Source organism: Pyxicephalus adspersus, chromosome 8 (assembly GCF_032062135.1).
Source record: "Pyxicephalus adspersus chromosome 8, UCB_Pads_2.0, whole genome shotgun sequence".
NCBI classification, from domain to species: Eukaryota; Metazoa; Chordata; class Amphibia; order Anura; family Pyxicephalidae; genus Pyxicephalus; species Pyxicephalus adspersus.
Window position 1 is genome coordinate 20,406,545 of NC_092865.1, and position 25,686 is coordinate 20,432,230.

A 25,686-nucleotide genomic window follows, 5' to 3' on the forward strand; every position below is an offset into this window, starting at 1 on the left:
CTGATTTAGGGGTCCTCTCCATGTAGTACAATCCATTGATCTCCCAATCCACCACTAGGCAAAGAACTCCACTTGTTGCTTTACTTTCTGGTGAAAACAGTAGATATGCAAGTTATGTAGGTGATAACAGGATGGGACCCTTTTGGGAGCTCCTCCATATCTGTAATCAGCAAGGCCTAAATCACGATGGCAAAATCTCTTCTAAAACAGAATGTATGTACTGTATATGTGTAATCCAGATCAATTAGGTACTACCCTTTGCTTAATGTTTATAAAAAATGCCTTTATACTGTTTATTATTTGAGAAAGACAAGGACAATGTTCACATTGATATATGTGGAATGCTATCAGTAGCAGTATTCACAGAATGACCTATGGATGAACGTCAGAGTTAAGTTTTTCTGCATTATATGCCATAACACTTGTTCAAATTTTATTGCAAAGCTGTAACAGCCAAATTGTGCTCATCAGGAAGAGTCTCCAAATGTTTACTGTCCATAGTTCCAGAGCTATACATGAAATGAAGGAACCTTCTCCAGCATAATTGACTTGGCTTGAGGGCTAGTGATCCATAAATCCTCTTCCTCATTCTTTTTCTTTTTCTTCTTGTTTGGCATGGGTTTAAGTGTGTTACTTTTTCTGGTCCGACAACAGCAATAATGACAGCAGATAATGCTAGAAATGAAGAGAACAAGCAATGGCAGTGCAAGCAATACTCCTAGGCAGATGCTGTTGTAGATCCCCTGTTCATGTTTAGTTTGTAACATTTCATAAATCCTCTGGAAGAAAGAATTTATTTCTTCCATAGTGGAAGTTGCAGGCTCTTGGTTGTCTGGTGTACTTGTAACGATCGAAGAGTTCCAGCTCTGTAAATTCATTGTAATGTGGTCATATAAACGCAGTGATATCTAATAATCCAATTTCTTTGTCAGAGTATTTGTCTTCATCCTGTGGGACAAAAATATGATCATTAATAAAAGGTGTTCATCAAAATCACATGAACTAAACACTTAAACGTTTTGACTGCTATGCCATAGATCAGAAGGATGTTTTAAAGTAATCACAGAATCCTTAAGTTTGGGGCACCAACTTGTCATTAATATGGGACTGGGACCCTATAATGTCCTTTTTCTCTTAAACTTCAATAAGATATTTAAATAGTTGGGAGACTGAAGAGAAAAGGAATTCAATCAAATGTAAATTGTTCTAGGATTCCATCTAGGAACCTGAAACTGCAAGTTTTACACCCCTGCCCTAGAGAAATGTCATAGGGGTACAGTCATACTGAAATATTATGACTAGGCTTATACTGTACTTCTAAAGTTACCCTATACACAGGAACAAGGAGAGAATATTCTTCATTCACTTTCTTTCTCTACAACAGCTCAAAGAAACATCTCTGTGCCTGTAGGACATTGTTTCTCTATCTTTTTAACATGGGGAAAGCCTTAAAAGGATACAGGTAGTCAATGGGTTACATATGAGATAGGGAATGTAGGATTGTTCTTAAGTTAAATTTGTATGTAAGTCGGGACAGGTACATTATTTTAATAAATGGAATTAGGACAGATGTTTGTCCCAACAGATTATTAGGCAGTGAGCTGTCAGTTATGGTATAAAATCCCCACTGTGAGAAACAAAGCAAAAACAAAAAAAAAACCTAAATGGAGCCTAGACATTCATTAACTACTTGAGCAAGCTGTGTTTGACATGCAAAAAGAAACAACTGCAGAGTTTATCTTGGCAATTAAAAAGTTACAAGAGTTGCAGAACAGCAAAAGACTCCTTCTGTAATTCATGCAAACTGCCCCTCCCCCAATCAAGCCTCTGCCCTGCACACAAGCGAGCAGGGAAGCCCTCTTTGTATGTAGGAGTCGTCCATATGTCTAATGTCCTTATCTCAGGGACTACCTGTTTTCAGGTCTTCAGGGAACCCCTGCTAAAACAACTATATCCACAGCTCACAGTATATTAATGTAGTGGTCACATCGCTGGCCAGTCAGCCTTACAGATATAGTTGTTGGTGGTAGGTTAACTGACCTCAGAGGCACAAACTGCTCATTGCTCGAGGAACCCCTTGCAGCTTTGGAACCCTAACCCTGGTTGAGAAAGACTGCTGTAAAAGGTGTGTTCCTTCATTGTATAGAGAAGCATTTCTTCTTTTTACCCCTGAGGAATCCTTACAATCATTTTCAGTTATTGGTGAACCCCTGCTATAACAAATCATTAGGAAAATGCTTTTTTGCATTGGTTGGCAGTATCAGGAATACATTAGTTATCAGAATGCCACCTTTACAGACAGCTGAATGGGTCCTTGGTATGAATTCCCTGGTTCTGCCATGTTATACCAGCCACATGTAGGTACATAGGAGGTCAAGCAGCCACAGCTTAGAAAGTTTTTATAACTGTGGCTCCACTCTCAGCCATTAGTCTTGTTAAATTACTATGTTTACCAGGTTAGTCACAAATCAAAGACATTTAATAATGCAAAGTACATATTTTCTAAATTCTTTTTATTAAATACTTTCAGCAATGCTTCCAAAATTTGCCAATTAGTGAAGTATCAAAGTATCAAAAGTATCCACTAACAGAAAATGAGTCTGACACAAAACACATGTAAGACTGTAAAATGTCTACATAAAGTTTGTTATTGTTACTTCAAGGAAGATGCAAAGGGGGTTCTGACATCAAAAAGTTTGTCATCTGCTGTTTACAGCATACCACGATAAAACAATATTCATTATTGTGCTGACTATACAAGTCATCCGGAACACTCCAGCCTGGCGCTATTAATTGTGCATGGCTTTATGAAATACAATGAAAACAAACTGGCATATGTATTAGTGAGCAGCAAACTTCCTGTTTAGAGCTCCTCTCTTCCCCGTCCAGGAGAACACGACACATCCTGTTTGTGTTAAGATTTGCAACTACCCACTTCTCTCAGAATTTCCTTCTTAACTAAAACAAGAACTGGTTTCTGTGTCATTGAAATACATTACTAAATATAGTGATTTTATTGCATTTAATGGCTGAGCTTCCAAAAAAAAAATACACAAAAAACACAAATTACTGCAATGTTTGGTATTTTGTAAAATCCTAAAATGCAATTTTACACACAAGTAGTATCAGTTCTTGAATCTCCCTTAGGGCCACTTTATACCCCCGGTATGAAACTGCATGTTTGTCCATTAAGTAGCTTTGTCCATCCAGGATTTGCAAACTGCGCACAGGCAACCTGATATTTTTTTTTGCAGCTTCAGCACGAATCTTCAAATGGAGAACACGCAAATAAGCAACTCATCACTTTTGGAAACTACAGTGGTGCAGCCACATCGAAGAAATGGTTCCCAACCATTATAATAACTTGATTGTCGTTGGATATGATGGTAGGTTAAGCCCATGGCAAAACGTTGCAGGTCACTGTGGCTCTGCACCTATTATCAGATTGTTGAAATTGCCTGTATGCAAAACTCAGCACAAGCATTTAGGCTCTGCATTAAGGTCTGGAGACAAATTGAACATAGTGCATGACTATATGCACATGAGGAATGGAAAGGATAGATTTAATGTGAAAGGGGGAATATGTTCTGGGAGCAGGTAGTAAAAGACTATTGGTGGTTGAGAACTGAAGGGTGGAATGGAGAGAGAGGTAAGTAAGGAAACTGAAAAAAGAGGGTCTTCCTTACCAGGACAGCGAAGTGGAATGTTCCCTGTCCACCTGCGCAATAGATTCCAGAAGAATTGAATTTGTGGTTTTAGATTCGCGGTTTGGGGTCCTTGAGGGCAGTGTTTTGGAGTTCTGGCTGGGTGAGCCCATCTTTGGTAAGGGAGCCATGTAAATGTTTTTCAGGACGGAGTGTCCCCAAAAAGGGGGTATGTGGTTGTTTGTGGGCTACCAAATTGATATTCATTCCCAAGGAGGTGCTGGGCGGCTGGAAGCAATAATATCATGGGATTGGCAGCTCCTTCTGGGGGGGACTCCTGTGGGGTTAGGGCCTTGGAAGACCTGCAATCTGATGTTACAGTGTTGGGGGTTGTTGTAATGTTATATAATTGGTTATTTAATATGGTTTTATTTTGGTTAATACATTTTTAAGGTGAAGACCAGAAGTGGTGGCTTTTGTACCTGTATTATGACTGGTGTAATAAAGTGCACTACAGTCACATAGGAATGTTTAGAATAAGGTCATTGAAGTTTTTTTTATTTTGAGCTGTTCAGAATTGATAAAACAATGTTATCATGAGAGACAAACATTTGCAGGGGTAAATCTAGAGAAACATTTTGTTGGAAAACAGCCATGATATATGAGATCTTTTATTGTTAACCTGACATTTCCCTGCAGCTTTGGTAAAGGTAACAGTATTACAACTTTGACAGACAATGACAGCTAAAGGCTTCTGGTGTAATTCAGGACTAAGACAGAAGTCAGCATAGTTTAGTAATATCACATGCCTGGCCCATTGTTGGAATCCACAGAGTAGTTTTTTTGTTTGCCAGGCTTTTCTTGCCTGGCAAACAAAAAAACTACTCTGCATTTGTTTATTTAGACAAATGCTTCTGTTCTTTAATCATAAAATTCTATGTGATTAACAAATATGCTTGGTCCTGGCTAAATGGTAATCATTTGAGCTCTTACAAGAAGGCTTTTACAATCCTTTTCTGTGAAAAGCTATAATAATGAAGTTATGGATTTATTTAAAAAAAAAATGAAAAACCTGGAGTTTCCTGTTGCTGTTTTTTTACTGCAGCCCCCTTACATTTTGCTTACTATTCTTTGAATATACTATTTTCTGAAATGTTTAGTTAGGTGACACATTGGATCATTTCATTTTGATTCTTTTCTGATAGTGGGTGATCTTGAATGATTTGGAGAGCTTCCCTGTGCATCATTATACTGTGAATGAGGGGTATTGTAGTAATGGGCCATGACACTCTGCATTCACAAGTCCTGATTTTTTAAGGCTCCCCAAACCAGGGAAGATAGCCCATCATAGGAAAACCTGGAAGCTAATCTGGAATGGATCTGGTCTAGGATTGAAATCATTTTCCAACTAATAGCAAATGAAGAAATCCATTCCATGTTTGCTGGATCACCCGAGATGAACTTTAAATTTTTATGCACCTGAATCTGTAATAATAGCATAATATCCAACCTGTACCTGCTGTAAAACACTGGCTGGCCATAAATACAAAAAATATGGCAAGTAAGGCAAATCAAAAGTATTTTTCTAGTTTTGGATAAGGTGTGGAAGATTTAACATTTCTAGAGGGTTTTAGTAACTGTCCATCTATGCATTTTTAAACATAGATAGGTATTGCTAATAATCATTGCTCTTCCTCTTTTTCAGTGAACCTAAATTATGAATAATTTAAAGTAAGTTTAGTTCAGTGCACAAAATGGCAGTCTAATTGCTACGGACATTTGAGTAGTGAATCATATTTGCCTACAGTATTAAAATGATTGCATTAAACCTGTTCTGAATGGAACACAGCGCTAATAAGCTAAAAGTTTTGGAGCCATTTGACTTTGGGCAGTGGATAACAGGCTTTATTAATGAAACGCCACAATATTCAATGAATTTTGCAGAATGCCAATACTCAACACTAGCTGGTCAGAAACAATTGCTACGTCTGTGTATTTTAATTGCTGTTCGATTGAAATAGTTATTTTATGGGATCAATGTTAAACTAGAGGCTTTGTTATTAATCTAGAGATCTGCAGATAAAGATAGACTGCAATTAGCGTCCAGAAATGTGTACACAGCACAAAGTGTTCACTGCAATTGTCTACATGAATACATTTCTATTTCAGTTAAAGGAGACGTAAATTAGCAAGATAATTTTCATGTTATCAGCTGTAGAAAGTTGTGCTGCTTTCTTGCTTTTTTTTTATCTACAGATCTGAATTGTTTTTTATAGTTTATAGTAAAATGACTTTGAAATGAACTGATTCTCTATTGGGTGAAATGAGTTTTACTGTCTTACTGTATGTCTGCTTGGCCTGTTTTCACATGGTATCTCATAGACATAAAGTCATTATTTGATTCAGATGGTAAGGGCTTATTTAGACCACTGACATCTCATGCCTATAATATAGGTTACTTCCTTTTACCTTAGATTTTTTTATTCTATATGTTGCCAATTGGTGAAATTTTCCTTGGCTTCTGGTCCTAGATCTGCAAGTTTGAAGATGTCTGTCTAAAGAGAGAATAAATCCCTTTTCAGACAATTGTCACCAGACCAGAACAGGTTTTCCCTTTACCAATAACATTTTGAATTACCAATCTGTTTCTGTCCCACAGCCAATATTCACCAGGGCAAAGGGCAATAGTGAATCTCCCAACTGGTTTTAATGGGTTTTAAAGGGGACCTAAACTAAACAACAAAACTTCACCAGGATGTCGAACTAATTTACGGAAAAAGAGATACAATGTCTCCTTTCTCAACAAAAAAAATCCTTGACTCCTGGTTGTTTTAGTTCTACATTATACTGCACATGTGCTGTGTAGTGAAGAGCTCAGCTTTGTGCGAGGCCGTGACACCCACAAAGCCAACCACCAGAAACAATGCAACTCCTGTGCATGCGAATGCATCATCAGTGGCCATCCATTGGCCAAAGAGGATTGCCATCTTCTTGAAGATCTGCTGTGAAGCCAGTGGCAAAGATGGCACCTTCTGAGGACACCCAAACAATGGTCCAAGAACCGGAGGATAGGCAGGTGGTCAAGTTCATTCATGCTTCTGCAGTAAAGCAGAAGGATTGAAGAATTGGCCAATGCTATCACCTTTATGTCACAAAAAAGAAAGTATTTGCTGACAATTAGTATCTAATGGAGGAAATGTGCAAAGTAGACTATTTCTCTGTGCCTTTATCAGATTTCATCAACGTCAACTGACGGAATGGAAAGCTAAAGCTGCTACCTTGCCTCAATCTGTACCTGGCAGGTGAGGGTTAAAACCTCTTTATTGCCATCAATATTTCTTTCACTTAATTGTGTTTGTGACTACAAGAAAATGAGGGCGAAAGTATTATGGTTGTCACATCAAATGAATAGCAGGGGAATCTTCCGATCACCCAATGGCAACTGTCAAGGGTAGGCTTTTCCACAACGGTTTTTCACCATATCAAAAAAAGAAAATTTGATTTGCCTTCAATAAATGCTGACAATATAAACAAAACAAAATAGAGTCATAAGATCCTTATGAGGTCATATTCATACACAATAACATGACTGTCATTCTCCTTTTCTGGGAAATGCTCATTATGTTGGTGAAGCTTTATATATCCAAATATTTGGACGTTTCTGTTTTCCTTCATGGTATCATTAAATACATGAATGGGAAGCAGTTATACAAGCTCCTCTGACAGCTGGGAAGGAATTTAGAGTTTCCCCACTAGTGACGACTGTTCTCAGTCAGCATGATGGGGGGAGTGAAGTCCAAGGAGACCAACTCAGGATTAATAAAAGAAATGAAACTATGACAAAATTACCAGCTCACAGAGAACATTTTGTAACTTGCAGTGCAGTCAACTGGTAAATAGCAGGAGGCTGATTCACACAGCCCCAGCCCTGCCCTGGAATGTGGTTCTTACATCTGCATTCATTACTAAGCCACATTAGTATTTACTATCATCGAAGCTACAAGGGAAAACCAACAGTGTGAATGTGAATCTCACACATCTCTGCCGTGCCTTGTCTGAGTCAGTGGTGAGCAAAGTGCCTAAAGTTTAGGGACCTCGCTTAACCCCCCTATATCCTTCAACAGGAGTGGATGTATATCATGATTATAAACCATATGGACCCCTGAAAATCATACCTTCAGTATGTGACCAAGAGTTTGTGACGACATCTCCAAATATTGTGTCCCTCAACTGCTAATGGATCAACATAGAAGGACATTTTAAACAACTGTGCAGCAACAGTTTGGGTATGGCTTTTTTTATGTTTTAGCATTACTATGCCCTGTGCACAAAGTCATGTCCACAAAAACATGAATTAATTGGTTTAGTGTAGAGAACAATCTTTTTAATGACCCGCAGAGTTTTGACCTCAACCCTACTGAACATCTCCAGTCTTCTCATCCAGCATCAAATACTGACCTCACAAATACTCTTATAGCACAAATGCACACAGAAAGTCTAAAAAGCCTTTCTAAGGTGGGGGCAGCCATATTTGCAAGGGGAGGGGTGTGTGGGAAAGGGGGGATGGTGGTCAACTTCATATCAATGCCCATGGTGTTGAAAATTACACTTTTACTTGGATGTCTATTAAACTCAAATAGGTATGGTGGTCAGGTTTGTCCCAAATTAATAGATTTACTATGAATGCCTATTTTGTCTGACACCTGGTCCTAAAGTGAAGAAATCTCCTATACATGGGGACCTATACATCAAATTAGCAGTCCAATCATTCACACTAGATGTTAACATAATATAATACGCTGATTTAAAGCGGACCATTTATTTTAGATTACCTTAATGCACAAGAAATGGCACCTATAGCTTTTTTATCAGCTCAGATCTCCACAACACAAACTATATGCATTACATTGTGTTGTAGGTGCATTGGAATTTTAAATGAATGATCCCAGAATGCAATTTACATATAAGTATGAGTTCATATGCATTGCAGTAATATGAGGCAAAGTAGGCATTTTATTGTGTATTACTGCAATGCCTATGTGTTATTAGACCCTGTCCATCCAGAGGTTCCAAACTTTCCTTGCTCTTCCAGATAATGTTTTATTGTAATCACCTACTGGATGGCTTTCATTTTACTTACCATTCTATTTAAATAAAGATTATATTTTTTGCTCTAGTTTATGTTCTTCTAAATGCAAAACAGAAATACTAACTGAAGAAAACGTCCTCTCCACCCCCCACACCTTTTAAACGTGTAATGGCATTTTGTATTAAAGGCATTTTATGAGAACAAAAAAAAGATGTGACTATATTATGAAGAAGTATAGTAATCATCTTTTTTTTTCCTTAATACATTCAGGGAACCACCAGCGAGGTTTGTTTTAATAGCTACATAGTAACCAGTAATAAGCTGTAGATACCATTCAGCTGAAAAATGGAACATGCATGAACACCTTTCCTATTGTCAAAGAACTGTTATTTCAAAGTTATAATTATCTCTGACTATTGGTAAAGAGCAACTGTCATAAAAAAAAACATATTTCACATTCTGCCTTCAGCATTTTACATTTTTTAAATGAAAGGAAAAGCCATACATTTCTCTTGTAATATGTACGATACAGACATAAACACATATACAGGGCATTGCTTAGAGATAAGCCTGCCCCAGAAACCCCAGAATAATGAGACCCATGTTCTACAACCTTTGTGATAATTTAGGTAAAAACAAATGTTAGAATTCACTAGTGGAGGCAGCACTGCATCTGTTTTATATAGAAAAATGTTGTTCCATTGAACTGACCACCGAACAAGAAAAGGGTGATGGGGTGATGGTTACATATTTTGTGAACTATAAAGAGCCTTCTGACCCTTCTCACCATTTTTGTACCTCTTTTCCCTACTGGTAGTTCCTTGGCTAAATTTGGTCAGAACTGTGTGGGGGTGGAAAATAGAGGAAGACAAAACTAGGGAAAAAAAGGATCCCAATACATTGGTTGCTGCCTCCTTTAATTCTGGTACTCTGAGCAATAGCCCACAAAGGTCTTATTGCTTTTGGCATGATGTCATTAGCAATCAATCTGTCCAAACAAATGGATCAGAAGTGAAAACTGGCGCATCTGTTCTAGGCCTTAGCCATGGCCATCTGACAGGTGGGCCGTGGCTCTGGCCTGGTGTACCCCCCAGCGGGGTCAGTCGCAGGCCCAGGGCGGTGGGCGGGTTTTGTCCCTGGACACAACCCACCCACTCTCCAATCACAGGCTCAGAGCTACGATGGGAGAGTAGGCCGGTTCTGGCATCATGATGTCACTATGGGGGGAAGTTCCTTCCTCTTTGAATGACACACAGCTCCTCGCGCATGTGTGGTCCATAGTCCATGCATTTAGTGGTCCGCGTGCTCCAGAAGTTTAGGGACCACTGCCTTAGACAACTCAAAAAAAAATGTTTTACTAAGAATATTTCGGACCTGTCAAAAACTGAACATTAGGCTGAAATCACAAGGAGAACACCCCAGAATTCTCATTTTCAAAAAAGTTGTTTTTGGCCATGAAGGTTAGAAAATCGAACCCACATAGCTGGAAAATAAAGATGGTGAACCCATATCAATGTTGAAGGTTCTAGGCTTGTCATTCTGATATAGCATAATTACCTGAGTAAGTTGCTGACCTAAGACTAGCAAGTAAGGTTTTATACTCACCTGTTAGACCACCGTTTCTTTACACCAATTGAGAATTACAGCAGCCTAAAGAATCTTCACATTTGACATTTTCAGTGTGATGTCTGTGTTCTCTGCCACATGCTATTGTAGCAAACTGGTTTACCCACATTGCACCTTGAGTGTATAAAGCTATACTGCTCAAAACATTGCACTTACTTGGGGTTATCACCGCTTGCCCTGATATTTGCTTGAACCTATTTTTGGTTCCTACACTTGCTAGAGAATTATTACATGGGGGTTATTATTTTTGGCCCTGACTCTTGCTTGGAGGTATTTTTAGCAGTGGAACTTGTGAGGGTTTTTCAATTGGGATTATTGCTGGCACTGACACTTGCTAGGGGTTATCACTGTTGTCCTTGGCACTGGTAGTCATTACTAGCATTTATTATTGCCGGCCCTATCACTTGCAGGAGTTTATTCCTGTAGTTTATTGCTGGCCCTAAAGCTTTGTGGTTATATTAATTCCTTGCCCTGACACATGTTTCTAAATGCTGGTGTTATCATTGTTGGCCCTGATACTTACTTGAGGATTTGCCAGCCCTGGATATTTGATAAAACAGGTTCACTTTGCTACATGTTTTTCTTTATTACTTCTGTCCTCTGTTTATGATAACGTTCACTGTCATTCACTCTATAATAAATCAGACGACGGGCACTGTACACACGCCAGATTATTGGGCGAGAATTAGTGGACATGTGTTTGTAGCTTTAGTCACCACTGAGAGTTGTTACATAGATTCCAATGCAGTGATAAGGGTTTGTTTTGAAGCTGCAAAGGAAGTAAAAGGCTAAAAACAACAAAAACACTCCATAAAAAGTAAAAGTGTAACTTTCAATAATTGTTTCAATAGCAGGTTATGATTCGTGGTATAATCTTTTCTCCAAAGGTGAATTTATTGCAATATTCAGCAATACAGGGGGGTGATTTACTACAGGAATATAAATTGCTCACATGACAAATTGAATTATTCTCTTGTTTACTAAAAAAGAGATAAAACTCTGCTGACCTCAACCACCTAATCACGTGCAAGCAAAATTCCTGTTTTTTAGATTTCCTTGCACATAATATTTTTTGCAAAGTATATTTTCACTGCATTTACGAAGCTAAGTGAATTATCTTTTGCAAGGTGATAATTAACCTTAGTAAGCGAACACCTAAATTCTTTTAATAAATCAATCCTGTACTGTCTATGTTCTCACTTAAACATCTCTTTAGCACTCGCCTACACAACAGCTGTAAAGTTGTAAAGATGCATTTTGTCATCATAATAAAATTCAAAACAAAAATATATTTTTCTACTTTTACTGCTGAAGCTGCATACAGTTGCTTGATGGACATCAGAAGATTGTTACCAGAAACAATCTTTCATGATCATTTCCAGTGACAGGTGGACATATGAGCACTGTACACACAGAGTTGTTGTATGGAGAGGCGGGAGAACGGGAGAGCTGTATCCACTGTACTACCCTCCATAGAAATGAATAGCAGTTGTTCCTGATGTTAGGGTACCGCTGTACACACGTCAGATGAGCGAGACCGTTCCCCACAAGTGAGAATCATCTGACGTGTGTATATAGCTTTAGTTATAGGCCAAATTATGGTAAAACTTTTTTTTTTATCATGTTTAAAATGCCGTGTCCTCAAAACAGAAAGTGAAGGCAAATCTTCCTCTTGGGGGACACAGAGATCAATACTGTCCTTAATGTTTTCTTTTTTGCAGTGTGTGTTAACAATGAGGGCAACAACACTACTACTCAATAAATGCGAGTGAGTGTTGTCACCTGAAGACAGGAAGTGATTAACTGGCAAGTAAAAAAAATACAATACAGCCAGCTGATCTAAAAACTGCTAAGTGGCTATATATTACATTTTAGGGTTTCCATAAAACAGGAACAAGCATTTTTTTCTGCAAACTTTTTATCTGGAATCATTTGTACTCAGCAAAGAAGAAGACAAATCACAAAGATAATTTTTACATACCAGTACTTGTTTTCATCCTTGAAATGGCAGTCTGAAGTGGAGGAGATTGTAGTCCAGCTGCAAGGTCACTGCGAATCTGCTGCAGCTACAGAATTGATCCAGCAGTGTCCAGACCTAATCATATGATATGTTGTGCTCTGGAAAGAAATTACATTATACAGCGTTACAAAACATTTATATTATCATCAACATCAGCGATTGCTAAAAATGAAACTGGCGAAGACAGCTGCCTTTTTGTTGCTGCACTCCTAACATTTCATTTGTTTGGGTGTGTATTAGTTTAGAGTTTCTTTGTTCAGTCTAATCTTAGTTATTGTAGATTTCAAGGTAGCACTGTGATAATGGTATCAGGAAGGACACATTTAACTCATTGCACAGATGTTTGCTTTAACTGAGTAGGAGTTACTTTGTTACATGGTTCTGTTAAAGGCAAAACGCAAAAGTTTTTGGCCAATGTTAATTTAGTTTTAAGTTTAGATTTTTATGTAATTTTTAAAATTGGCTTTAAAAATGTTTATTATATAGATAAACACTTAATACAGAATGTATGCAAAAAACTCAATTTTTAGGGTATATTAAACATTCCAATAAGATAGCCTGACAATTCTTTCTAAATAGAAGCAGCCAGACTTCCATGTCTCTCATAGGAGACATAGGTGACTATTCCTGTATGTAATCTGTCCTCTATGCTTCTAAGACACAGCTACAATGGAGGAGTTTCTCACTTGTTTGGAACTTTCAACCTACTGGCTGCAAATGGTAAATAAAAAATATTCACATTTAAAATTTCACTAATTCATCTAAATGCTTTTTTCATGCAGCTAAAAACAACAATATTCAGGTAAATAAAAACTTTACATTTCTTTAAAGGTTCTTTCATTTTTTGTAAATTCCGACTGAAACTACAGAATACTGTTATGCCAAGAGTTTCGAGTTTGCCTATTTATAGTTGATTTTTCCTTTGTTTTTGGCATGTCTGCGGTCACTATATTATATTTATTAATAGGTTTGTAGTCACTTCAATGAAGAGGAGAGAAGGCTGAATACAAGTATATTTAGCAAGATTTAAAGCAAACAAAGAAAACCACCATTCAGTGCTGAATGGTTGGTTTTTAACACAGTGGGATGTCAGGGACATCTGTCAATTTGCAAAGTTAAAAACTGAAAAACATTATGATTACAAATTGCTATTAGTTGCAAAAAATATCTGATGATCCTTACACACATACTGGCTGAACTGAATTTTCTTCCATGGACTGACAGCATGGACAGTGGTTGTATTGAAATGGTAAGCAGTGTTGTCAGCCCCGTTTGTGAAATTATTAGTACAAGGGTTAGGAACTGAAGGGCATTCTTCTCAAACTTCCTTTTTGGTGTAGCGTTAGTTAATAGTAAATCTAAAGAGCTAGGGTGGGGTGTATGTTAAATTTAAGGTAAGCATTCAGTCTAAGAGTAATGCTGTAGGTTTAGGTTAACGTTATGTGTAGTGGTTAAGGCAGCCTTTCTCAACCCCTTTACCTCAGAGGGACCTTTGAAATATTTTTGTATGTCTTGGGAAACTCCTGGTATTATTAATTATTCAGAGATTTGTCTGGGAAATTCCTCCTTTACAGTAGTAGTCAGATTATCACTTTTACAGACAGCAAAACAAAGTTAGCATTGCACCTGCAAATATTCATGCAAAATTGGATGGGGGGAGTCAATCATCACAGCTCCAGAACCCCCAGCACCAGCTTGAGAAACCCTTGGATAAAACCGAACCCTGTTTGACAATGGCTGGATTAAGGGTGCCTTTAGTTTTATCCATTTTATACCTTATACCATATAGCAGGGTCAGCAAACTTTTTTGGCTACTAGGCCATTTTAGGAGGTCAAGAATGCAGACTAGGCAGGACTCTGTAGAGTCCCAAGCTCATGGCTCCGCCCTCCACCAGGAACGCCTCTGAAGGGAAATCCTCTTCCTTGGCAATGCATACGGAGGAGAGGGAAAGCCCCTGAAAGGAAATCTCTCTCCTCCTCAATGCATACAGAGGAGAGGGATTGTCCCCCTACCCCAACAGCGGAAGTGTTAACGCCTTCCGTGGTAAATAGGGAAGGGAGGCATAACAAGGAGGCTCAAGAGCCTCATGCAGCTCCGGAGCCGCGGGTTGCTGACCCCTGCCGGCCGGGATTAGGCTGGATCGACCAGGGGGGCATTAGGCTGGAACGGACTACTGGCAAGGCTGTATTTGGCCTAAAGGCCGGAGTTTGCCTGCCACTGCCAAATAGCTTTACTCCACCAATTCAAAGTCACAAGGGTAGAAATAAAATGCTCCACCCTGGGAATAGTTTAGAGACTCAACTGTTTAGGTTGTGACTTGTTTAAACTGAATAATGTATTAGATGCCTGAGTGAACTAGTGAACAAATGTGTGACTGACTCCTAATACTGGAGAATTCTGTATGAACATTGACAGGTCACTCAGAAGGCACCAGAATTAGTGCTGTAGGTGAACTTTTAAACCACAGGATGAGTGTGTTACATTACTCAATATGTTACTCATTGTAATAGAATAAGGATTGACTGTATAAAATAAATCTAACTTACTCACTGGCACTGTGGGTTTCTATATTCTATGCTGAGTAAAACTGATAAATAGCTAGTGCCATGGTTGCTATGCATGGATCCAAGATGGATTCATTGATTTTGCTCTGTTTAAAGTCATGCCACTTTTTTAAATCTAGGATCTTGCTATGAACCCTATGATGGTCCTTGTTTAGATGTATTTGTGTGTTGTCTACCTATCCCATAAGCTCCATAGAGGAAGCTACAAATTGCCAATGCTGACACACATTGCCCAGCATCATCTACTGTCATTACGATTAGAAAAGTGTGCCAGAACATTAATTTGCTGTTGGTAGTAAATATAGAACACATAGGCAGAAAAGGGTTGATTTATTAGAGAAATTTTATCTGATCACATAGTAAAGTCATCTTAGTTAACTTAACTTTGTGATAAAACCTATACTAGCATCCAATCATGCACAAAGAAAGATCCTGTTTTCAAGATTGGATGCACGTGATTGGGTATTCTTTGCAATGTGAACTATTATCACATTTACTAAGCTAAGTGAATCATCCCTTGCAAGGTTAACAGCCTAAATTCCTTCAGTAAATTAGCTCCAAAGTGTCTGAAAGAGCCAGCAGGAGATCAGTAGCACTAAAGCTACGTACACACTTCCAATTATTATCGTTGGAAAACGAACGACGAACGATCCTGCACGATATCTACGAACGATCGTATAGCACCGATCCTGCACATAGAGATAACGACACGATCGTTCGTAGATATTGTACACACAATAGATACGATCGTTTGAGCGATAGAGGAACTATGTGCACGACAGGAAGTGAACGAACGTTCGTTCGTCACGCATGCTCAGACCATAGACGATCAACGAACGATCGTACACACGAACGATGTTCAACGATCGTCTTCCAATCCGATCCGCCGGTCCGGTCGTTCGTTTCCAACAACTTTCCTCGTTCGTCGGCGTCGTTGGTTACTTTTTTACGAACTATTTTTTGCCCAATCGATCGTTCGTCGTTCGATTGGAACGATAAAAATTGGAAGTGTGTACGCACCTTAAGATGCAAAAAGGGCAATAAAGATAAAATCTGGAGCTTGAAGTTGGGCTTTAAGGCAATAATACAGTATTTAATAGAAAGTTTGTAGAAAATGTGCCTGTTGCATTATAACTTACTGTATGCTAAACATTGCTGAAGTATCTTAAAACACACAGTCTATACTTTACCATTTAAAATGAAGAACACAGCATTGCACATCATACTGCAATTGAACATCATACTGCAATGGAAAGTTTCTCTTTTCTTGGGTGTACCACATTGGTGGTTTTTGATGACATTTTACCTAATAATAAACCTGTATACCATACTGTGCACGTGGATATTGACCAGGTGACATAGAACAATTGGTGACATGATAACTACATCCACCATCTATCTTAATTCCAGATTTTTTTTCTTTGCCCCTATTAAAGGAGCTGTACAACGTATGATTTTTAGAGTCTGTAGTTGTGGAAACAAGGGCTCACTTTAACCAGATGCATACCTGCTTAGCTTCTGTTATATTCACAATGGGTCAATTTATATCTGGCAGGTGCTGAAATGGTTATCCAAGTACTCAACTTCTACTTGTGAGCAAAAAGGGAGTTTATCTCAACGCAGAAGCTAAGTTGGCTGTGATGCAAAAGTCAAATCAGCCCCAGAGCTAGCAACTGGATCAATTTTCGACTGGGAGTTGTAATTAAGGACCACAATTAACATTATCTTGCATAGACCCGCTGCTACCATAGAATAGGTCTGAATAGGTCAAAAAAGGTCTGGTGTTGCCACATATCTTAAAAGTTGGCTGCTCTTGCAAGTAAGACCTTCTTTGCTCCATCTTAACAAACTGCTGTCCATTAAAGCCCCAGAAACATCACTGTAAGGAAGAACAACTTGTGGATTTCTAAAGATACTGGAGCTTAGAGTGGTGGTGGAGGTGATTACAGTAGGGCCATGGAGGATAATACGGACCTAGTAAGCAATGTCAGGCTGACTGATCCCTGGGCTTCCTTGTCTTCCCCATCCCTGCCCCCTCTACCCCACACCAAAACCCACAGGGCTGTTATGTATGAATTTATGTCCTGAATAAAAATACCATCAATCAAAAAAATTGTTTGAAATTTTTTAGTAGAACTTTGTGCTAGTAGTGGTCCATGTTTTTGATCACCAACTTTTTAGTAGAATTCAATGAAGTCCAGAATAGGTCAAAGCTTAGCTTTTCCAACTTTGCAAAGTTCAATGAATGGTCCATGCACATGGGAGCGAGGTGTTTTTTCCAGTACAGAATTTCTGCCACCAATAAATTATTATTATAATGCAGAAATTGACATAGCTACACTATCTGTTGATCTGTTGAAAGTTAAATAACGTCTTTAGAAACAAAATACTAGGAACACAGAAATCTTTATCTAGGTTTATATAGGAATAACACGATGTGCTACAGGGAAGGTGACGTTTTTATTGGCATGGACAAATGTGTGGGCGTTTACAGTGGAAGAAGTCATGCCGCATGGCAGAGGAAAGGTACCTTGGCACTTCTGTGTGTGGCTGATACAGAAATAGTCTTTGTTATTACAGGAATTAGGAGTTGGCAGCGAAGTTGCAGTTCTGTGCACAGCAGGAGTGAAATGTGTGTGCTTGGGAAGTTTATGAGCCAATTAGATATAACATTGAGCAGTGGAATTAGAAGAGCTCTCAGAATTGGCCAATGACTAATTATTCTAATATTGTCAGAGAAAACCCAGTTTAGCCAGTTACCAACACCAGACCTGTGATTATAAGTCTTTATGGTGCATAGATAGCCTAAAATATAGGCTTTTGTTTCTGTTGATAGCATTTGCCTGCCAAACTTGTAGGGAAAAGTATCCAGCAGCCTTTATAAAACTCATGTTTTTAAGCTGATGGAAGATTTTACAGCCAAGATAGGAAAGCTGCTGGTTTTCGGCCACAGGATGGGGAAATAGGGGACAATAAAACCATCCCTGGCATAATGAAACCACATCAGCCCACATTTTTGTGCATGACACAAATTAGAAAAGCCTTGAGAAGCGTGCACTAAATTATTATTACCAATCCTGTATTGGTAAGAATTAAGTTTGCTGTTATAATATATTAGGGATTGATGTAATTTTACCCACTCACATGAGGATTGAATAATTCTAAAAATGTTCTCGGATATCAAAGTCCTTCTGGCAAATACAACGGCTCCTGGTCAGAGCATGACCTAGATCTAAACAGTCACATTAATTGAAACACTTGTTGAGATATCAGGTGCATGCATTTTAAAGTGTGTCTGTAGGCAAAATGCTTTAGTTTTGGATAGCTTGGGGAATGTTAAAATACTATTCTGGTTTGTATTGCTCTCTGTGACCACTTTGGATAGATTTAGATTCTTTATTTGCCCTTTGTCAATAGAGCAAAAAGTAAATAGAAATCCAAATTTGATAGTTATCAGCAGGGGAAAACCTATTCCAGTAACAACTGTTTAAATGCGTCATTTTGGAGTGATTCTTGTTGGGTGTGTGAGACTGGAATAGGATGTATTGTTTTTTTACGCTATATATAAAAATATCAGGTACCCTGTGATTTGGACACTTATTTAGTAGACTGCCTTCTGACCAGGTAAAATTAGCGCAAGAAGGATTTGTATGCTTCCAAGGAAAGGTCCTACAAGAAGTGTTTCCATTTTTTCTGCATTTGCAGGGACACCTGCATTTTATTCCCTCAAGTTCTTTGGTTATAAGACCATCTGTTGCAAACAATAACTTTTCAGTTTTCATTGTATATATATTGTGACAGAGTGTCCCAAAAATGGCAGGGAAAGTGCCTTAATGGCTCCAGGGAATAGAAAGTGTTAATTGATTAACAGGTTTTTAGAAAAGAAACCAGGTTCTTTAGGGCCCTTGAGCCAGCCAAGGGAGTGAGAGGGTGGGTTCCTTGGCCCAACCCAATCCTGACTGGGATATATCCACCTGCACTCAGGTGCAAGGAAAGAGGGGGAATTTGATCAGCGAGAGGCTGAGAGAGAGCCAGAGTGGATTCCAGGCTGAGAGAGAGCCAAAGTGGAATCCAGGCTGAGGGAGAGCCAGAGTGGATTCAGGAAAGCCAGCGGCCAAACAGTACTACAAAACTGTGAGTGGAACAGTACTGATTTAGTGTATGTGTTAGTAAGAGAGGGCACCCAAGTGAGGTAGCCAGAGGCCCGGCTGGGCTACTGTTTATTGTTTTGTTGTGAAGTGCTGAAGAGTGTGCTGTAACACTTGCCTAAACAAATAAAAACTGGTGTTATTTTGGACTTTTGGAGTCTGCTGCTTCTAATCTGCCCTGTAAGCATCCTGTTACCATGAGCAACCCCCTGTGCTATGCCACACTATATATATATATATATATATATATATATATATATATATATATATATGGAAGGGTACTACACACCTCAGTTTACTAACAGAGTAGTGGCCTTGCAGAGGTGAATTTGGGAAGTATTTTGGACCTGGGCTGCTTTCTTTACACACAGAATACCTTATGTGACTTTGTAGCACATGAATGTATGATGGTTTTTGTGAGGTGTGACCATCTCAGCAGGTGTTTGCCATTTTGCCTTTTTTCTGTATTACAGCTGTTTTTACACATGATCCAGTGTAACTGAATGGCAGCTGCAAAGCAGAGATAGAGAACATAGATAAAAATCAGGAAGTCTGTTGCTCATTGTGATTGATACTTTGTGACGAATTTCCCACTTGCCATATTTAATCCTCATCACACAGCACTGAATATTTGAGCTACATGGTTACCCACACACATATGCTGTATATGTTTGTTTTGTGGTTGCCGAAGTCTGCCAACATCCTCCAGAGGCACCGGTGCCAACGACTAGCCCAAACCTGGAATAGAAATCTTGCGATTCTGGAAGATACCAGAAGGGCGTTTGTATTTGGCAGTTACTTTTTTGTCTATAAGAAGCCTCAGTGGCCTGCAAATGCTCAATAAGTGCCTATACCAAGTAATATTATAGTAATACAGTCCTGTGAGCAAATAATACTCTGAAACTTGACTTGAAGAAGCCATATAAACAATCTCAAATTACCTTAAAGGTATCTTTATAACAATTGATTAAGTTTAATGGACATATGACTTTGTTTGAAGCTAATAGCCTGTGTCTATGGGCCCATTCTTTATGTTAGATGGGTTTTGTATTCCTATAGGAAAAAAAGAACATTCTTAAGCAGGTCAATGTGGGTCAGAAGAAGTCAACTTCAAGTTAAATAACCGGGGAATACAGAATGATTTGAACATCTCAAATTGATGTCAAACCAATGCAATTGCCATTTCTAACACATGAACTAACTATAGTTCTCCTTCACAAAATACAGATTTAAAAAAATATATATTTTTGCCATGGACCTACTCCACGGTCTTTATAAATACAAGCATACTTTATTTTCTGTTTGTAGTCCTGGTTATTAGAAGGAATAACAATCCTCGCCCATAACTGCCAATTAGACTTTCAATATCATCCAGTTGAAAGTTTCTGATAATGTTGATGTGGAAAACACAGACATTCTTTCACTAGGTTTCCAACACATAGATCTGTAATTTTTGTTATGAAACGCTGAAGGCTTTTTTAGAAGTTGATCCAAGGCCCTTTTAATATCTTTCAGGGCAATAACCAAGCAGATTACCGCCAAATTGCTAGAATCAATGCTTAGCTCAAAATAAATTACCCAGCATAGTGAAGAAAATCATTGACCAATAAATTAGTACCCATTTGCAGTAGAAACTTTCCCAAGAAAATTCTTTGCAAAGGTTTTTAAAATCACAGAGAAAAGTTGCAGGAGGTTTAGAATGCAGTTAAATGCTAAGCAAGAAGTATATGGACTGTTCCCTTTTTGTAGAGAAAAAAGGAACACGTTTTGAAGGAACATCTCTGTGTGAAAATTCCCTGTGAACAAGAGTACCTCCTATACTCAGAAGTAACAAAATTATATTTCAACCCTTCTGTAATCCATGGATCATGAGTGATGCTCATTGGCTGCACCACTTGATTGGATATTATGCATTTCAGTATGGTATAAATAGGCAACGAGTTACAGATACTATACATGCAAGAGGGTGGTTGGCTATGAGGTGGTCGGCCATGCAAACACAATCTGACTGTGATTTGGTACCTATAAAAGCAGAGACCTATAGATTATTATGAAATTTGTCTCAGCCAAAGTCCTACTTATGTCAACGAAATGGTGGAACAAAAAGAAGAATATTTTAAAGAGATAATATGTATTAGAACAGGGTTGACTGTCTAATCACTTTTAATATACCAAAAAGCTACATTATATTCCCCTATTTATTGGATTAGAGCATTGTATGGTCGTGGTATTACATAAGTGTTGGTAAATCTGAAGGATCTGGAAATCTTGGCTAATCAGGTTATATTATGTAGGGCTAGTGGGTCTTATTCTTTAGTTGATATATTGCTAACAGCAACCCAATTGCCTCAAATTTTTGAAGCCAGCTACTATTTGAAAACATCCATGATTCTCTTTGATACGGATGCTTGAAAATACACAGCATAACTGAGCGGGCTTTATAATAAACTTAAATTGGACCTGGCACCAATATTTGATTGCCTATTCTATTTTCACCCCTCTCCCCCCCGCCATCTCAATTTGCTGAAACAGAAATAAAGAAAACAGCTGTGATGGGATAAAGTTAACTACTAGCCTTATCCCTTCTTTCATGTATAGTGTTCAGGCAAGGGAGGCATCAGCATCCTTAAGGTGATATCCCAGGAAAGGGCTAATAGCTCAAATCTCATCCGAAGATGCTACAGGACAGTGCTATAGCATTAGGATAAGCAGAATTCAGCCTCCTGCAACAAAGAAGCTTGAGTACCGGTATTTTACTAATGTTTTGTATACATATTTATTTTTACAGTGGATCAACCAAGGAGAGGGGACCCTTACTATTTAAGGAGAACTTACATGGAGTGCAAGGTCTTCTAACAAATGGCTGATTAGGACCTTTAGCATCTTTACCAGTCTTTTATATAAAGATATTAAAATCCATTAGATACATCATTGTTTTATTGTTTATTAGAGAATGGTGACAGCTGATAGTATCTCTAGCTGTTTGGGCGCCACTAGGATTATTAGTGCATTGGACTTACAGCCTGTTCCCAAAATAAATTGAAGAGGGGCTGTAGAGGATAAGCACAGGGTCAATGACACAAAGGCGATTTCAGTCGTGGTCAGCAATTTCAATAATGACTAGAAAGGTTTGTTGGCCTTCCACTGGAAATACCACATTGGAGACTGACGGAATTGACGGGCAATTGCTCTTCATATGCTGTGCACGTACCATTTTTAGTTTTTGGCTGAAGAAACACTTTAAAAACTGCAGATTTTTAAAACAGAACTGAAAGAAAATCAGTGTAGAAAAGATGGAACGAGAGATGGGGGTTTGAGAAAGGGACTGTCTCTTGGAGTTATGGAAGAAATGTGGTGTGAGGATATAAGTCTGATTGGCGGCTGTGACCGACGCATGCTAAAGATTTTTAATAAATGAAGTCCACTATGCTCTGCCTCAATGGGAAACACTTGTACCTCTGTTTAACTTTTCTTCCCTCACAATTAAAGAGTTAAGCTCTAGGCACAAGGAACTAGTTTTATTTTCGGCTCACGCTCTCAGATTGCCCATATTAGGGATCGGTGGAATTTTCAACTTTAATGAGCGGGGGCGTGAAAGTTTTTCCTCTAAATTGTTATCACAGGATTGCATAGAAGCCCAAGGGAGAGCAAGTTCAATGCCTCCAGTGTCTTTTCTAGAGAAGAGGGGAAGCAGGAGTTGTTTATCATGCAAGATGTTAGTCAAACAAGCACAGACGCCTGCTTTTTCTCCATATACACAGCCATTGTATACAAGGAGGATTAAACCATACTGAGAGCAAACCTCTCACAAATGGCAGGAAAATAACATCCCAACAAGAGGGATCCTCCGCCTCCTCCACAGTCTGATCCATGGGAATTTCTGCTGTCATGTATAAACAGGGCAGTGCAAGCTTGTAATATGTCATTGTTAACCCCATCCTTACGTTGGCAGCTGCTGCAAGATGATGGTGGTGCATCAGTGGGCAATGCCAAGGCTGCAGCAAGGCCCCTGGAATGGTGATGATTTGTTTTATCCATGTCTGCCCAAACACATAGCATAACATTTAATCAAGAATATTTCCCAGCTGAAGTTAGAAAATTATTTTGGTTAAGAACTAATTAACAGAAACAACATGTACCATGTACGACTGGCATTTCGGTTTGTAAACCTCCATATACCAGTTGTATTTCCTGTTCCTTATTTTGTGTGGGAAAGATTTCGATTTTGTGCATTACTCTTGACAACACTTGTGTCTGCAGCTTATTCATGGTTGTGTACGCTAAACATTTGCAACCCTTCTTATCTAATGGGAACACAAGACTAAGCTTTCCATGAATAAATATTTGCCATGGAGGAACCCTTGAAATATTTTGGGATTTTTTTTAAATCTCTGATAAAAATGACTAATCCCAGTTTAGGGGATATTTACTTGACCAGTAATTTGTAGAACATTTTTATTAGGAAAATCCAGATGATCCCCTTGTATTGGTGGTCAGGGTAGATCAAATCACTATTTCACACAGCTCAAGGGAGCCCTGGGAGGAATTTTAGGTGAAAAAAGCTGCTTCAGACAAAAATGATCAATATTGCACCCTCAACTGGATTTACGTTTTTTTGGGATACTGTTAAACTACATCACCTTCACTTTTTTTTTCAGGAACACTTGCAGAAATGTTTTTTCTAAAGCCAAAGTCCCTTTAATAATACAGTCCTTGTATGAAGCTTAATTTAGTTTATATTATAGAGAATGCAGAAGGGAAACTGAAAGTAACCATTCAGCAGCAGTAGGTGAAAAGTATGGTGTGATAAACAGAGCTAGAATTGATGATGGGAGGTTTTTGTCCAGAAATATCATGTTGGCTTTGCAAGGAAAACTGATATGAAGTGCACGCTGGTGAAACATTACATTTTTAAGTTTAGGGGTTTTTTTCAGTAAAACTGAGCTTTACATGGAAATTGCCTCAAAAGTTCCCTTGGGGCTAAAGAGAACCTGTCCTATTACAAATAATTGATTATGACAAATAAAGTGCCTAATATGATTTTTAGCAGTTTGGATCCACTTTGTAGCTATTCTTGGTGGCTACCCACAAGTAATATACCAAGGTTAATGTGCTTAGGTTCTGGCGGCAGTGGAACTGCAACCCTTGACCACATAAGGTAAACATAGACTCAGAAGAAATAGCTCCTAAATAAAGAATAAAATAAGAAAAAAAAAGATTGTCAATTTAGCTTAAGTGTAAATTTAGATTTCTGTGTTCACTGGCCATTGTAATGGCAGCCTTAAGAGCTCCCAGTCTGGTCAAACATTATCACCAGGACAGGAACCAAGTTGAGGGGAAATTTTTCTAACATAACCATGCAAAGTAGTATAAGCAGAAGGTTTATTCCTTTTCTACTATGAAGAAAAATAACAAGCAGGTTGTAATCCAAATAGTAGATGCAAACATTTTGACATTTTACAAATGTCATTTGTATCCAGAAACAAAAAAGGGTTCCATTTTCTTTTGAAGTCCTATTACAGAAAGATGCAGAATTACACCAATGCACCTAAAGCAAGGTTAGATGTAGTTTTTTATGCTTAAGAAGGTGTTTGGCGTGCGTCAGACTCTCAGAATGCTTTCATTCCAGGTGTACATATGCAACACAAGTACTAATGCCTGCAGGCATTACTATACAAACATTTCTCTCCACACCATGTAAAATGCATTTTTAATTACAGTTCTGTATTAAAGAACAAGCTACTACATTACACCGCCTAAACACAAATAATGTAGATGAGCAACCTGCAGCTTCCCACCTGTTGTGTAATCACAGTATAGATTCATAACAAGAGAACGGGTACACCTTAAACTTTTTGCGACGCCAAAGTCGCGAAATAAAAAAAATTAGGGCCGTCGACGACCAATGAAATGGCCCCATGTTATACCAAAAAATGCAACAATATTATGGTGGCGGAAGCTAAGTCCCCTTTCTAAAAAGGCTTCATCCAGTGGCCAAAAAGACAAATCCCAGAGTTATAAAATTAAGAAATAAAAAGACACTGGTCTAGAAATTCTGAGGTTTGCCCATCAATGATTCTCTCTTTTCTGGCAGTATAGTTTAAAGTGATACACAGCAAGACCTCCCCCGTAAAAGTCTCAGCAAGTGGTCGAAATTGGGATTTTGTGTTCCAAGAAAATATAAGACACCTATGGGTGATTTATTTAACTCACCAGCTGCTTTCAAAAATGTAAAACCTTTTTTCTTTAACTGCATTTCTAAAACTTTTTAAAGTGGCAGCTGTCAAACTTTTATAGGTGTGCTCACATGGAGACATATTCTAGTTAGAGATTATTAGAATTCAGTGACAGCTACAATGTTGCAGGTTTCCTCTCTGAACTAAGTTTCTAGTTTATACACCTTTACTCTGAGTTTAGTTTTCTACAACAAATGCTCAACCTTACCTTAGCACTGAAGGTTGGATAAACTTCTTAAACTTCATTGACAAAGTTAAGTTTTCTAGCCCCGTAGCTCCATCCTTAGAAACTTCAAGGAAGTAGTATGAGGCTGTTTTTGTTCTATGTGTTGCTGTCACTGCTGTGATAGGTCTGCTC

The 25,686-nt window shown here is 38.4% G+C and overlaps 1 protein-coding gene across 1 annotated transcript; it reads right to left on the bottom strand.

The window, feature by feature from the left end:
- Positions 1-257: 257 nt before the first annotated feature.
- KIAA0040 (KIAA0040 ortholog) lies at positions 258-25,686 on the bottom strand. Its single transcript, XM_072419728.1, has 3 exons — positions 25,537-25,686; positions 12,341-12,477; positions 258-948 (listed from the first exon to the last, which is right to left on the bottom strand). Exon 3 carries the CDS (start codon positions 876-878, stop codon positions 510-512), a length of 369 nt encoding a protein of 122 aa, XP_072275829.1. The 5' UTR covers positions 879-948; positions 12,341-12,477; positions 25,537-25,686; the 3' UTR covers positions 258-509.

Bases quoted from the DNA above. Each gene is read 5' to 3' on its own strand.
- KIAA0040 (XM_072419728.1), bottom strand. From the start codon at position 878: ATGAATTTACAGAGCTGGAACTCTTCGATCGTTACAAGTACACCAGAC.